The 13,968-nt window shown below is 46.4% G+C and overlaps 1 protein-coding gene across 2 annotated transcripts in view; it reads left to right on the top strand.

Moving 5' to 3' along the window:
- Positions 1-10: 10 nt before the first annotated feature.
- NADK2 (NAD kinase 2, mitochondrial) overlaps positions 11-13,968 on the top strand; it is a 48,639-nt gene continuing 34,681 nt past the window's right edge. For both annotated transcript variants that reach the window (XM_006116756.4, XM_075932538.1), the window contains exons 1-3: positions 11-705; positions 10,278-10,366; positions 10,951-11,039. In XM_006116756.4, coding sequence (XP_006116818.2) covers positions 256-705; positions 10,278-10,366; positions 10,951-11,039 — 628 coding nt within the window. In that variant the 5' untranslated portion in view covers positions 11-255. The remainder of the gene's footprint in view (positions 706-10,277; positions 10,367-10,950; positions 11,040-13,968) is intronic.

A 13,968-nucleotide genomic window follows, 5' to 3' on the forward strand; every position in this document is an offset into this window, starting at 1 on the left:
CTCCAGTGGGTGGGTGTGCCTGTCTTCCCTCTCCCTCACCAGCCTTTGCCCGCAGCGCGTGCGCAGTGCGTTCGGACCAGTGCGCTGGGTCCGCGAGGACCCGGCTGGCGCGCACGTACTATGTGAGCTTAGCGTTTTGGAGGGAGCGGGCTCTGGTTTGCCCGGATCTGTCTCCGCCCCCTCGAAGAGCTGCGCTGTTGGAGCCGCCACGGGTGGGCTCCCGGTGCAGGCTCCCGGCCATTACGGCCCCGGGCTATGACCTGCTACCCGGGCTTCCTATGCGGCTGCCGCTGCGCTGCCAGGCGGGCGGCCGCCCTGCGCTCCCTGCTGAAATACCAAGCGGCGGCTGCGGCGGCTTCGCCTCCACTGGCCGGGCTGCCCGGCGGGCTTCAGCGGCGACTTCTCGCGCGCAGCCGGCTGAGCCCGGCCGAGTCGTTGCTCCCCGCCCTTGCCGCCGCCGGGTTCGCACCGCTGCGGCTCCTCCAGCAAGAGAGCTCAGGCTCGCTTGCACCCGCTCCCTCCGCGCTGGGCCAGCAGAGCTCTTCGGGGTTCGCCTTGTCGCGGCGGGGGAGGAGCGCGGGGCTCGCCTGTGGCCGTGGGTTCCGCCCCTCCCGGGTGGTGGTGGTGGCCAAGACCACCAGGTACGAGTTCGAGCAGCAGCGCTACCGCTACGCGGGGCTCTCGGAGGAGGATCTCAAACAGCTGGTGAGTGCAGCACAGCTCATCAACCCCAGCCAGGCTCGTTCCCTGGCCCCTCCGGTTCCCCCTTGGGTAGTCCCGGTTTCACCCGTTCAGGGAAGCAGGCCAAATCAGCCTCTGTGGGGGAACAGGCAGCTCTGTCTGTAGGCATCTAGAGCCAAGAAACTCTGAGATCCTTAAAACTACATGTGCTTTTCAGTATGGCCTTGGCTCCAGCCTCAGGGAGGTGCACTTTTTTTACTGTTCAGCTTGAGAGAAACAAGGTGGAATAGGTAATAGCTTTTATTGGACCAAATTATGTTCATGAAAGAGACAAGCTTTCTCTCTCTGTGAAGTTCAAAAGCTTGCCTGTCTCACCAACAGTACTTGTTCCAATACCAGTTGCTACCTCATTCATATCTTTCTCATTTCCTGGGGCCAGGAGGGCTACAAAATAGTGCAAACAACCATGCAGTTTCAAACACTGCTTTCAGACATTAGCACAGCGCTGCATACATTGGCTTTCATAGGCAGTAGGAGAACAGTTCAGATTTCTAGTGTTACTAACTGGTTTAATGAAAACAAACAATGTAAGTCTCAGCAAATTCAAAACTTTGACAGTGATCTGATTGTAGGACATTACATACAAATGAACTAACTATCATTGTGTAATATCAGCTGGAAACATCCTTTATAGATTAATCACCAAAGTAACCAAAAGGATATGTTAAAATAGAAACTGATTTGCTGGCAGCAGCCTCACAGCCTTTCTTTGTTTATTTGTTCTTTTGAGTTTGAGATTATTGCAGCTAGTTCCATCATCCAAGCTAGGGATGTTAAATTTAGATTAATTGGCTAATCGAATAGTCAATGCAATTTGCATCGGCTATTAGATTACTCAGTAAGGTTGCCTCCAGCTTTGAAGTGTAACAGCCGCCCCAGGAGTGTTGCTATCCTTGAAAGGCTAAAGATCTGTGGGGAGCGTGGGGTCAGCAGGGGACGCAAGCATTCCCCTGCTGGCCCTGTGCTCCTTGCACTTTTTCAAAGCTTCAGAGTCTCCCATGTGGAGCTGCTGCTTTGAAATGCCACGGGGAGTCTGGCATCAGGATCCCCGTGGCATTTCAAAATGGCAGCATTGCACGGAGCCCAGAGACAGCAGAGAACTCCCCATCTGACCCCAGGCTGCATGTGGCATTTTAAAGTGGCAGTGCCATGTGGAGCCCAGGGTCTACTGCTTTGAAAAGCCGTGTGTAGCCCGGGAGCCTCCTGGGGTCTGGCCCCAGGCTCCATGCAGTGCTGTTGCTTTGAAGCGCCTCTTCCCCTATCCTGCTACCTCTTTCTGATAAAGGCAGCAAAGGGGGGAGGCGACTAGTCAACTAGTGTGTCAACTATCCAATAAGCATTATTGGATAATAGTTCACATCCCTAATACAAGTAGTAGTACCTAACCCCTAGTATTCTAGGTTTTGGCTTGCCTAGTTCATTTGTAAGAATGTGCATTGCACCAAGAATCTGCTTCTGTTTATTGTATGTTTGAATCCACTGTCAAACTTGGGGTCTCCTAACTTTCTGAGGGTAAGTCTAGACTACATGCCTCTGTTGCCAGAGGCATGTAGATTAGGCTACCAGACATAGGAAAATGAAGCGGCGATTTAAATAATCGCCGCTTCATTTAAATTTACATGGCTGCTGCGCTGAGCCGACAAACAGCTGATCAGCTGTTTGTCAGCTCAGCGTGATAGTCTGGACACGCGGGTGGCGACATCAAAGGTATTGGTTGACCACCCAGGTAAACCTCATCCCAGGAGGCTTACCTGGGTGGTTGACAGATACCTTTGATGTCGACACCCGCGCGTCCAGACTTATCGCGCTGAGCCGACAAACAGCTGCTTCATTTTACTATGTCTGGTAGCCTAATCTACATGCCTCTGGCGACAGAGGCATGTAGTCTAGACGTACCCTAAGTGACACCGTAGGCAGGAGTATAGACATAAAATGGTAGACATTTGAAATTTTCAGATATAGCTTTGGTCTTAGCCTGTTAGGATTTATTCTGCATCTTTTTGATAAACTAAGGGCAACAACAGATTTAACACTCATACAGCTTTGATGTCTTCCATGTTTATAGAGTGCCATTAGAAGAACACAAATCTGTTGTTTTAAAACTTTTCTTTCTTGTGAATTTTGAAATTATATTTCCTATGGTGGCTGCAATTGCTGAGATTAATCTGTCCAGTAATACTGTGATATGGTAATTCAAAAGGCTCATGTAAGTCAGTTACATTCTGGATGAGAAGTTCCAAGAACTACTATAAGACTAAGAGAATTGTCCTAATATTTGCTTTGTGTATGTGGTAAAAGCTATATATGTATGATTCCCTTCATGCAGAGAAAGGGATACCATTGTTTCCTTAGCTCTGGGTTTCTAGCCTTATTTGTAGGCTTATGGGGGCTATTTTTGACTTCTCCCTTTCCTGTCACTGTCACAGCTATATCCCAAATGTGTTATTTCTTTCCCCACCACAGCTATATATTCAGATCCTTATATCCCACCTCAGCCACTATAAAATCCTCCCCTTGGGCCTTCCAGAAGCCTATGTCTAAGTACACATAAAATGCTGTTGTGAAAATAACTTCTTGTTTATTCTCACTTTCTTTGGATCCACCATATTTATTGACATTTCTGTTTACCTGCTCAAATTTAAGAGTCTGGAACCTGCAGAGTAGTGAAAGCCAGAAATTTTTCATGAGTTTGTGTACCACTGTGATTGGCAGGGCTCGCTGAATGGCGGTGAGCCCCACTTGCCAGCCACGTGGTTCTGTGCTCCGCGCATGCGCATATCGCTCCGCGCCAGCTCTTCCAGGGTGTAATCTACTTGCCATTGTCGAGCCCTGGTGATTGGGGTATTTGTTTAGACACATAGACACCAGTAGGGATGTCAAGCGTAGTCGACTACATGATTAAGCTATAAACCTAGGATTAAGCAGTTAATTTTATCAACTACACACATTCCCCACCCCTTTGGCTGTCTCCGTATCAGAAGAAGCAATGGTGGTTGGGGGTGGGGGGAGTGGAATGTGATACCTATGGCTTTTAGGCTGGCTTCCCACCTGCACTGGATCTGCAGAGCTGCCTGCTCCCTCCCCTGCACTGCTGCCTCTAAAATCAGAGGCAGCAGCATAAGGCTGGGGGCCGGAGAAGCTGTCAGGCGCTGGGAGCGCGGACTCACCGTAGACATGGCACGGTAGACTCACCTGCCAACAAGGGTTAGTGCTGCCTCTGGCCAACCTGCACTGCTGCCTCTGATACAGAAGCAGCAATACAGAGTGACGGGGGGGTCCACAGGTGGGGGGCTGGGAGCACACTGGCAGCCAGCCCTGCCCCCTGGGGACTATCGAATAATTGTATAACCTCTAAGTTTTGTTGTGGTTACATGATTATTCAGTTAAGTGCTATCTAGACTGGGACCACTGTGGACAGAGGCTGCTCCGCAGCAGCCTCCTTGACACTGCCCCCCTGCGGGCAGAAGTGTGAAGAGGTGGGGGGTAGGCAGCTCTGCAGAGCCAGTGCTCCTGCCTGCCTCTCCTCACTGCCTCTGAAGGAGGTAGCAAGGGGGTGCCAGCGGCTACATGGAGCTGGCATGTGCTGAGAGCCAGCTTGAAACCCGGCTTCCTGCATGTACCAGTTCCCACCTGTCCACCTCACACTCTGTGTGGTTGTGAGGGAGGCATGTGGCTCTATGGATCCGGTGCTTATGGGAGCAGGTTCCCGCTTGCTTCCCTTGCTGCTTCTGATACAGAGGCAGTAAGTTGGGCATGCGTCAGTAAGATTAATTATCAGCCTAGCTTTATCGGTTAATCATGTAGTCTACTACATGTTGACATTCCTAGCTCTAACTCTTCTTTGTGTCTAATTATTAGTATCGGTGTTTCCTAATATTCAAGGACAGAATTAGGGATGTAGAAGAGTAGTCAATTAGTCAACTACCCTATAAGCCTAGGCTTATCAGGTAGTTGAGTCGACTACTCTCATTTCCCTCCCCCTTCCTTGCTTCCTCTATAATAGAGGCATTGGGAGCGGGGGAGCAGAAGCTGGTGTGGGGTGGAGATGACTTAAAAGCCGATTCAGCCAGCACCATCTCTGCCATGCCACTTGCCACACCCCTTGCGCTGCTACCTCTCAGAGGCAGCAGTGCGGGTGGGCCAGGGGAGGCTCCTCTGGCAGCAGTCCCTGTCCACAGGAGGTCACACTGGGGCTACTCCCTAGTAGCAGCCTCTGTTTGCGGCAGCCCAGGATGGCTGTGAACAGAAGCTGCTCTGTCAGCAGTACCTGTCCATGGGGAGTCCCAGCTCCCCGCTGGGCCCCCTACAGACAGGGTCTGCTGGACAGGGCATGAGCCAGGACTGAGTAAACCCTGGTCTCTGCCAGCTCCAGGAGACTCTCCCTCCCCTGTAGCTCTGCAGTTTAAATGTAGAAGGAGCTAGGCTGCCTGTGTGCCTGGCTCTTACTACATTTAAACTGAAGAACCATAGCGGGAGTATGCGCTTTTCCTTATCAACTAATCGTGTAGTTGATACAAAGTGTATCAACTAAATGATTACCCAGTTACTCACCTCTTAACATGCATGTATATATTTGCATGTACAGTAAACTTCTGATAATCCGGCACCTTTAGGACCCACGGGGTGCCGGATTATCAGATATGCTGGACTATTAGAAGGGGGGGGGCTGTGAGAGGTCTGGGGTGGGGTGGGGGGATGCTACCCCAGACTCCCTCATAGCCCTCCCTTCTGATAGTCTGGCTCTGCCCCAGGAGTCCCCGATTCAGCCGCTGCTGGTCAGTTTCAGCAGTGGCTGAATCGGGGACGCCTGGGGCAGAGCAGCTGTGGTGCTGACGGGTTGGTCCCGTAGCGCTGCTCCTCGGCGCTACTGGACCAACCCAGCAGCACCCCAGCTGCTCTGCCACAGGTGTCCCCAAGTCAGCCGCTGCTGATACTGATCAGCTGCTGACTCCAGAAAGCCAGAGGCAGAGCTGCTCTGCCCCGGGCTTTCTGGAGTCAGCCCTGGTCAGTTTCAGAAGTGGCTCAATCGGGACGCCTGGGACAGAGCAGCTGGGGCACTGCTGGGTTGGTCTGGTAGCGCCAAACCTCGGCGCTGCAGGGACCAACCCAGCAGCACCCCAGCTGCTCTGTCCCAGGTGTACCCAAGTCAGCTGCTGCTGAAACCAGCGGCTGATTCCAGGAAGCTGGGGCAGAGCAGCTCTGTCTCGGGCTTCCTGGAGTCAGCCACTGGTCAATTTCAGCAGTGGCTAAATCCGGGACAGCTGGGGTGCTGCTGGGTTGGTCCCGCAGCCCCGAGGGGCAGCGCTACTGGACCTACCCAGCAGCACGCCAGCTGTTCTGCCCCCTGCTTCCCGGATTCAGCGCTGGTCAGTTTTAGCAGCGGCTGAATCGGGGAAGCTGGGGGCAGAGCAGCTCCAATGGTCCGGCTGCCCGGAGCACTTCCGGGTTCCTGATGGTGCCGGACCATCAGGAGTGCCGGACCGTCAGATGCCGGACCATCGGAGTTTTACTGTATATGCAAACACACTTAAGTTGTGGCCCTCAGCATGTGTTGTGAGTATCATTGTGGCCCCCTGGGGCTTCCAAAGTTGTGTAGCCCTGCTCTAAGATGATGTAAAATACTGTACTGAGCTGTAAATTAACATGTTCTTGTGGTCAGATTTGCACTTTTTGAAGAAATATGTGAAGTAGTATCAGTGGGAAACTTGATTTAAACCAATGATTTTTTTTTTAGGTAATTTAAATTATTTAAATCAATGATTTTAATAGACTTGATTTAAATCAATTCACTCTGATGATCTCTCTGTCCCCAAGGAAGTTGGTTTATTGTCTTCTCTTCACCAAAGATGCCCCTTCTGGGTCTCTTTAGAGAACTGGCTGGGATGCAAGAATGGACTCTCCTGAGAGTCTATAAACCTTTTACTATATGGGATTTACAGTAGAACAGAATGGTCCGTGTTTTTCCTGGGAGGCCAGTTACAGAGGTTTTATTAGAGAGGGAGCTGAGCCTGAAAGTCTTTTACTAATACCTGGATTTGCAGGGTCTGTGCTGTGTCCAGTACCTTCCTTTCATGACCCAAGAGAGAGCAGAGACTGCTGAGCTCTGCAGTCAGTGTTACTGACAGCAGGTGTGAATTTCAAGGAATGCCATGATTTTTTTCCTCTGGAATGCTCTTTCCTGGCCACAGGTTGTCCACCACTGTGCTACAGGTACCAATGGCTTATGTTCAGTATGTCCACCAGTATGGATCAGGCACTGATGAGTTTAGGAGACTGATGTCATGTGACTAGTGTTAATTTTTTTTTGTATTGAATGATAAAATTTTGCAAGTAATACCTTAGTATAAAAATACTTGATTATACTAGATGTCATAGTTCAAGGACTTTCCAATTCCCATGTAGGCACATACACTTGGTGGAATGCATCATAATCCTGTCCATGCCTCTCTTGAACTGGAAATGAAATCCTCTACTTAAAATTGTTTGTACAAATGAAATGAACTCCGAATGGAGAAATAAAAACAAAGAACTAATTATACAGATTGCAAAATCCACAGAGACATAAAAAATAGGAATACTAAAGGTAAGACCTGGAAGCTTAAAATACTTGATCAGAAGACTCAGCAGAAACCTCAGATATTAGTTTCGCTGACCAGCAAGGAGTGATGTGACCCAACAGGCTTAACAGAGTGGTGTACAGGCAGTCCCCGGGTTACGTAGAAGATAGGGACTGTAGGTTTGTACTTAAGTCGAATTTGTACTTAAGTCGGAACTGGCGTCCAGATTCAGCCGCTGCTGAAACTGACCAGCGGCTGACTACAGGAAGCCCGAGGCAGAGTTTCCGGAAGATCCCTTATTCCTACTTTCAAGGGATAAGGGATCTTCAAGTAGGAATAAGGGATCTTCCGGAAAAGGGCTTATTTTCCACAAGATCCCGTCTAGACTGGCGCTTTTCTCTGGCAAAACCCCGGGCTGGAAAAAAGTGGCAGACATGTTCATGCAAATGCCGCGGGGATATTTAAATCCCCCGCGGCATTTGCAATTCCGACTGGTCTCATTAGGATCCCTTTTCCGGAAAGGGGTGCCAATGTAGACAAATCCTAAAAGTTCTTATCAGCAAGTAATACAAGTTCGTGGAGCAGCATTACTGTAGTTCAAAATCTCATTCACCAGACTGCTAGATTGTTTTAGAAAACGAATAAAAAATTATTGCGCTCTAGTGCGGCCATTAAAATAAATAGCGTTTGAAATAGGCTCCCAAGCTTACCATTATTAATAACTGTAATACAATGGAAACATGTTTGGTCTAACAAGTACTGAGCGTAGAAAACTTTTGAAGTTTTCTAAATGTTTCTATTTTACATTTATACTGATTACAGGTAGTTTGCTGGTATCATTAACACTAATATTTTTATTTCTCTTCAGTTTAAAATACTTCTATTTAAATAAAAATATGGGTTCTAGTAATTGCTTCTGTATTTTAACAGCTTCTCATTACTTGGTTCTCCTTTTGTTAGGAAATAGGACAGTTGGCTAATCAGCCTTTATTTTCCAATTGTTAGCTTTACATCAGGATTTTTTTTTAAATTTATTCACATCCAGACCTGCCATCTTTTATTGCCTGTCAGGATTATTGCTTTCTGCTATTTAAAATTTTTTATTACTCATACAAAAACATCTGAGTCTTAGTTTACTTCTCCTTTCCGAAGCAGGATCATGAGGATGTCTTAGTGTCCTAGTTCAGTGTTTCTCAACCTTTTTTTATAAAGTACCCCTTTTTAAAAAAAAAAATATCCCTAGGACCTACAGTTTTCAAACACACACATTTTTTGACTACCATTGCAACACATTTGTTTAAACAACTTAATCGTAGCTGGGTGGGCGGTCAAATTTTTGGGTGTAAAAAGTGCAAAAATAATAAAGCTCTGTAAAACTTAAAACAAAAATACAGTTCTCTCCAAATTTCAGTTGTGTAGCTATACCCCTGCAGACTTCTCTCAAGTACCCATAAGGGTACTCGTACAACTGGTTGAGAAACTCTGTCCTAATTCACCTTCAGAGGGCCACATGGCCAATTAATGCAGACAAAAGAGGAATTCTTTGTCCGTAGGGAAGAATTAGTTGTCCAAATCACAGCTAAGAGAAACACATAATTTTTTAAAGGAAAAGTCCTATTCCTGTATTCATATTTCCCTTCTATTTATTTTATTTCACGTGAGTTTTACTGAGAATAGCTTTTGTATAATGTTGGAAGACACTTGCTTAGTGCCCTTTAGAGTGTGGTGTTGAGCAATCTTTAGATATTTGGACTAGCTTTCTGTTTCTTTATTGACTTGAGCTGTTAAACTATATAGAGTAATTAGACCGGTGTGGACAAGAAGAGGGTTGCGGGCTGGAAATGGTTTGCCAAGGTTAGCTCCTCGCAGGCCACTGGTGCTTTATTTACCTGTGTACCCAGAGGTATGGCTGCTTGCAGCTCCTATTGGCCATGGATCGCTGTTCCTGGCCAGTGGAAGTTGTAAGGAAGGGGTGCAAACCAGGCCACTGCTTCCAGCAGCTTCCTCTGGCTGGGAACAGTGATCTGCGGCCAACAGGGACGATGAGCGGCCATACCTGTGGATGCACAGGAAAATAAAGTGCTGATCACACATGGTTTGTAGGCTGCTTATTGCCTCTCTCTGATCTAAAGGCATTAATCTGCATTTTTGGATCACATTGTGCTAAGATTGTATAAGCACATCGTGACAAGCCCTGCTACAAAGACCATGTAGTCTAAAGAAATAAGGTAAAAGATGAAGGGGAAAATTGTGGTATACTCGTTCCTCCATTGGAAGAACTGACACAAATGAACTGATTTGCCCAAGATCACATGGGAAGTTTGTGGCCATCCTGGGATTTGAATATGGATGTTTTGAATCCTGGTTCCTCATCACAGGACTACCCTTTCTTGTAGCTAGGTGCATTTTTCTGTAGTGTTAAATATCTGACTAGTTCTTCAAAGGATACTGAAAGGAAATGGTCCTTAATAAATCTCTCAGCTTCTTTTCAAGGAGAGTGCGATGCTAGTATGCAACTGTTAACTATTCACTTTGTCTTGTAGTTGATACAAATAGTTTAGAAAATGTGTTTATGGATTCCCGGGACACATTTCAAAAGCTGGGTTTTTTTGTTTGTTTTTAAGACACTACATTTTTATAACACTGTTAGACAACTTTGTGCTTATCTCAAACATGGCTTGAGGAATATTATCTCCTTATGGCTAGCTATGCCAAAAATAATGTAATTATCATTTGTATAGAATGCTATTTCAGAGTATCTTTGTTTTTGTCCTTTTTACAAGTTCTGCAGACAGGTTTTATAGCATAATATTCATATGAAATCTTTTCAAGTTTATTTGATAATCATAATTCTAATTCTCAAATGCATTCTGTTTTGCTAGTCTTAAGCTGATACTTTACACCAATGTATGTTCATTTTCTGTTCAATAGCATTCACTGTAATGATTGGCTGTTTCAAAGTCACTTTGTCTTCTACAGCTTGCATTGAAAGGATCTAACTACAGTGGACTACTGGAGCGACACTATATTCATACCAAAAATGTGGAGCATGTTGTAGACAGTTTAAGGTAAGAGCATACAGATTAGTGGTGGTTGGGAGAAGTTTGATTTTTGACAGACTAAAATAACTTTTCATTAAGTATATCTGGGGTTATTAAATGTCCCTGAAGTATGGGAACGATTGTTTCAAGATCTGTATTGGATTGTTTTGCAAGAACTAGCATCCTGTAATAACAAGGCTTTGCTCACTCTAGCTGTCTGACCTGGTGATATTGACAGGCTGGCTACCTGGTCACAAAGTTTCAAAGACCATTCCTACCACGTCTGAAATCAGTGTTCTCTTGAGGCTGCGCACAAACACAGCCCCACAGTTGCTTAATGAGCCCTGCCTAGCCAGGTGCTCGGGACTGGTGCAAAGAGCTGTATGGCTGGGGAGAGGCACTTCTCCCTCAATGACAGCAGCTGCTCCGTGCTGAGGACAGAGCAGCAAAGTCTCTACCAGCTGGTATTGACATTTCTCCTGGAAAGGGGAATGTTTATTGGGTAACCGGTTAACTGGTTACCCGTTCACATCCCTATTTCATGTTTTGCTGAAAGCTTGAATTAGTGTGCTCTATGTGGTTTCTTGTCAAACTATTTCTGTATCTTTCAGGAACGAACAGATCGAGGTCCGTCTTGTTAAACGCCGAGATTATGATGAAGACACAGTTCAGTGGGCAGATGCTGTTATATCAGCAGGAGGTATTAACTTGTGTCCAGGGAAGGTGTCTTGGAAATAAATAAATTGTAGTAGATGTGTTTGAAGCTGTATGAAGAATTAAAATGCTTAATACTCATAAGAAAGCATACCCATTTCTACTGTAAATATATATTTGCTATAATTAATTTGGCAAAAATAAATCGAGGCATAATTAAATGACTTGGCCAACTCACCCTCTTTTCCCTCTTGCTTTAATTTTAAATTTTAAGAAACTGAGCACAAATGTTTAGTGGATTTGGGGAAGTTTGTGAGATACAGCATGAAATATACACTCAGATAAATACTTGTGTGAATAGCAAATAGTATGTTATGGTAGAAACACTGTCATACTTAGGTGTCTCTGGTAATAAAGAGGAACAGTTATTTTTCTAGCATGGCTTATGCTATTCTCCCCCACCCCTCTATAAATCTCTTGCTCACATTCACATTCATCCAGTTAGCATATCATTTAACTAAAATAGTAGTCTGAGGACTTAAGACTGATCATAAAAAAAAATGGGGAGATCAGTGCAAAACAAATACACTACCAGCTGTTGGGATTCTTTCCAGGCAGGTGTCTCTACATGCTTCTTGTAGGTTTCATCTTCAGTGCTATCCTTTGGCTAGTACAGGTTGGACCTCTCAGGTCTGACACCCTGTAGTCAAATCCTTAGGGTATCCCTGTTAGATGTTCAAGATACTGTGACAAGGTCCTCACCCTGGCCCCTTGCCTTGAGACCCCTTCTTGGGTCACAAACCAACTGGAGACCCTCTCTGGTGCGGTCACCCATGCCTTTTTTGTCAGTGCCAATTTCCCACCACTTATTTACACTTATTTTGTTTTCTAGCAGCTAGCTCAGCCAGCCTCTCAGCTGAGTATGACTTGGGAGCATACTCAGCCACACCCTGGCTCCTCCACTTTGACTTCCCCTCTGGCTGTCTTTTATAGCCCTCTGGCTAATGAGGCCCACAGCTGCTTCCATTAGCCCATCAGGCCTGGGATTGCACAGCTGTCTGCAATTGGCCTTTTCAGCCAGGCTGTAGAGGCAGAGCTCTGGCTTAGCCAGCAGTCTGTCACCATACGTTCCAAAAAATGTGAAGGTATAGCAAAATGATGTAAAGTGAGTAATTTTTCCCTTCAGCTGACTTCTGTTTGTGCAAATTGGTCTTTTTTTGTGCAATGTAAAAGCGGGCAATGGAAGGGCTTATAATGCCACACTTCCTACAAGCGTCACCCGGTGGTTGTATAGCAGGGACATCCTGTAGTCCCTAACCAATGAGTTTGCTGGCCCAAGGAAGGTCAATGCCAGCCCCTGTGCTTTTAGCTTCTGGGTTTCTGCTCCCGACTGCTGGTCCGGCTCCCCTCCTGGCCTGGCTTTGCTTCCAGTCTCTCTGCTGCAGGGCTTCCCAGCCGCCCAGTTCCCAGACAGCCCCCACTTCCAGTTCCCCTCGCAGGCTCTGCTCCTGGCCACTGGCTCCCTTGCTGGGCTCCATGTCCGATTGCTGGACTCTGGGCTCCTGCCACCTGCTGGGGCACTCTGGTCCAGCAACATTGTAGTCCTGCTGCCACATTTTTTCCCCGAGTGCTCCAGTCCTGGGGCATCTATGGCCGAAGGAAGCCATGAATGTTGCCAGATCAGAGAGTCTTGAACTAGAGAGGCTCAACCTGTAAGTGTATAACGAATTCAGAGGTCTCCAAATCTCCTGTCTTGCATGTCAGGAAGGACCGTCTCTTCTTCATCCACAAAAGAAACTCATTGCTGCTGTAAGGAATCTCTGGTCTCTGCTGCTCTGCCTCTTTTCTGGTTGCTTCTTTTTCTCTTTCCTTTAGCCTCTGATTTTTGGTGATCCACTGCTTATTGCTTTCTAAAGTAGTATCAGAGAAACTGGCCTGATTCTTGTCAGTTTCAGAATTGCATGCACTACTCTGAATACCGTAAAATCGTGAGTATAATGCACACTTTTTTTCACAGTTTTTAAGGGTTAAAGCCGCAGTGCGCATTATACATAGGAGGTCATCTGTAAAGTTTTTAACTCACCCTCCCCGCCAGGCTCCTGGACAAAGCATGGCGCGAGGTCAGCTGGGCGGGGGGCCCTTGTGGCAGGCGCGAGGTCAGCTGGGCAGGGGGCCCTTGTGGCAGGTGCGAGGTCAGCGCGGCTGGCTGGCAGCTGTGCAGCGGGCGCTCATGGCAGGTGCAGCTCCCCGGTGCTGGGTGCGCATTTCCCGGGAGAGCCTGCAGGTGGGAGTGGCCCCTTCCTTCCGATATATACACACCGTAAAATTGCGAGTATAATGGGGGTGCGCCTTATAGATAAGAGTTCATCTTATTCTGGGATTTTGACATTTAAAAGGTAGGTGCGCATTATACTCAAGATTTTATGGTAGCAGCAGTGAACAGTGATGGAATTCTGTTTAGTTTTTATTTGGTTGGCAAAATATAATTATCAGCAGGAACTGGAGTTGTTTGCAGTGTGTTCTTGTGTCTATATTAGTTCATTTTGCTCACATTTTGCAGATCCTGTTTGCAAATATGAGGGCTAAACATTTCAAATGAGAGCTTATATTTAAAGAAGTTGATAGTACTTGGGAAAGATTTCTACTTGACTTAAAGTGGTGGATTTTTAAAGCTCTGTTTTTGGGGAAACATCTAAGACATTGGGAAAACATTATCTTTGAAAAATAACTGGTGGCCATAATTTTAAGAGAACTTCATATACAGTTGAAGCAGCACTAAAACCCAAATGCTATTTCTGAAGTGCTTGATTAATGTTAGGAATTATATTGCAGATGAACCTTCTTCCCCTTTTGTAATAGTCATAGTTTTGATTGAAAAATTAAGTCCTTTTTTGTTAGAAAAGGTAGCCAAAGAAGAAAAGATAAACTTAAATTTCAGTTTCAGTTTAATACACACAGTCCTCCACAGATGCTAA

The sequence above is a fragment of the Pelodiscus sinensis genome, chromosome 6 (genome assembly GCF_049634645.1).
Source record: "Pelodiscus sinensis isolate JC-2024 chromosome 6, ASM4963464v1, whole genome shotgun sequence".
Taxonomy (NCBI): Eukaryota; Metazoa; Chordata; order Testudines; family Trionychidae; genus Pelodiscus; species Pelodiscus sinensis.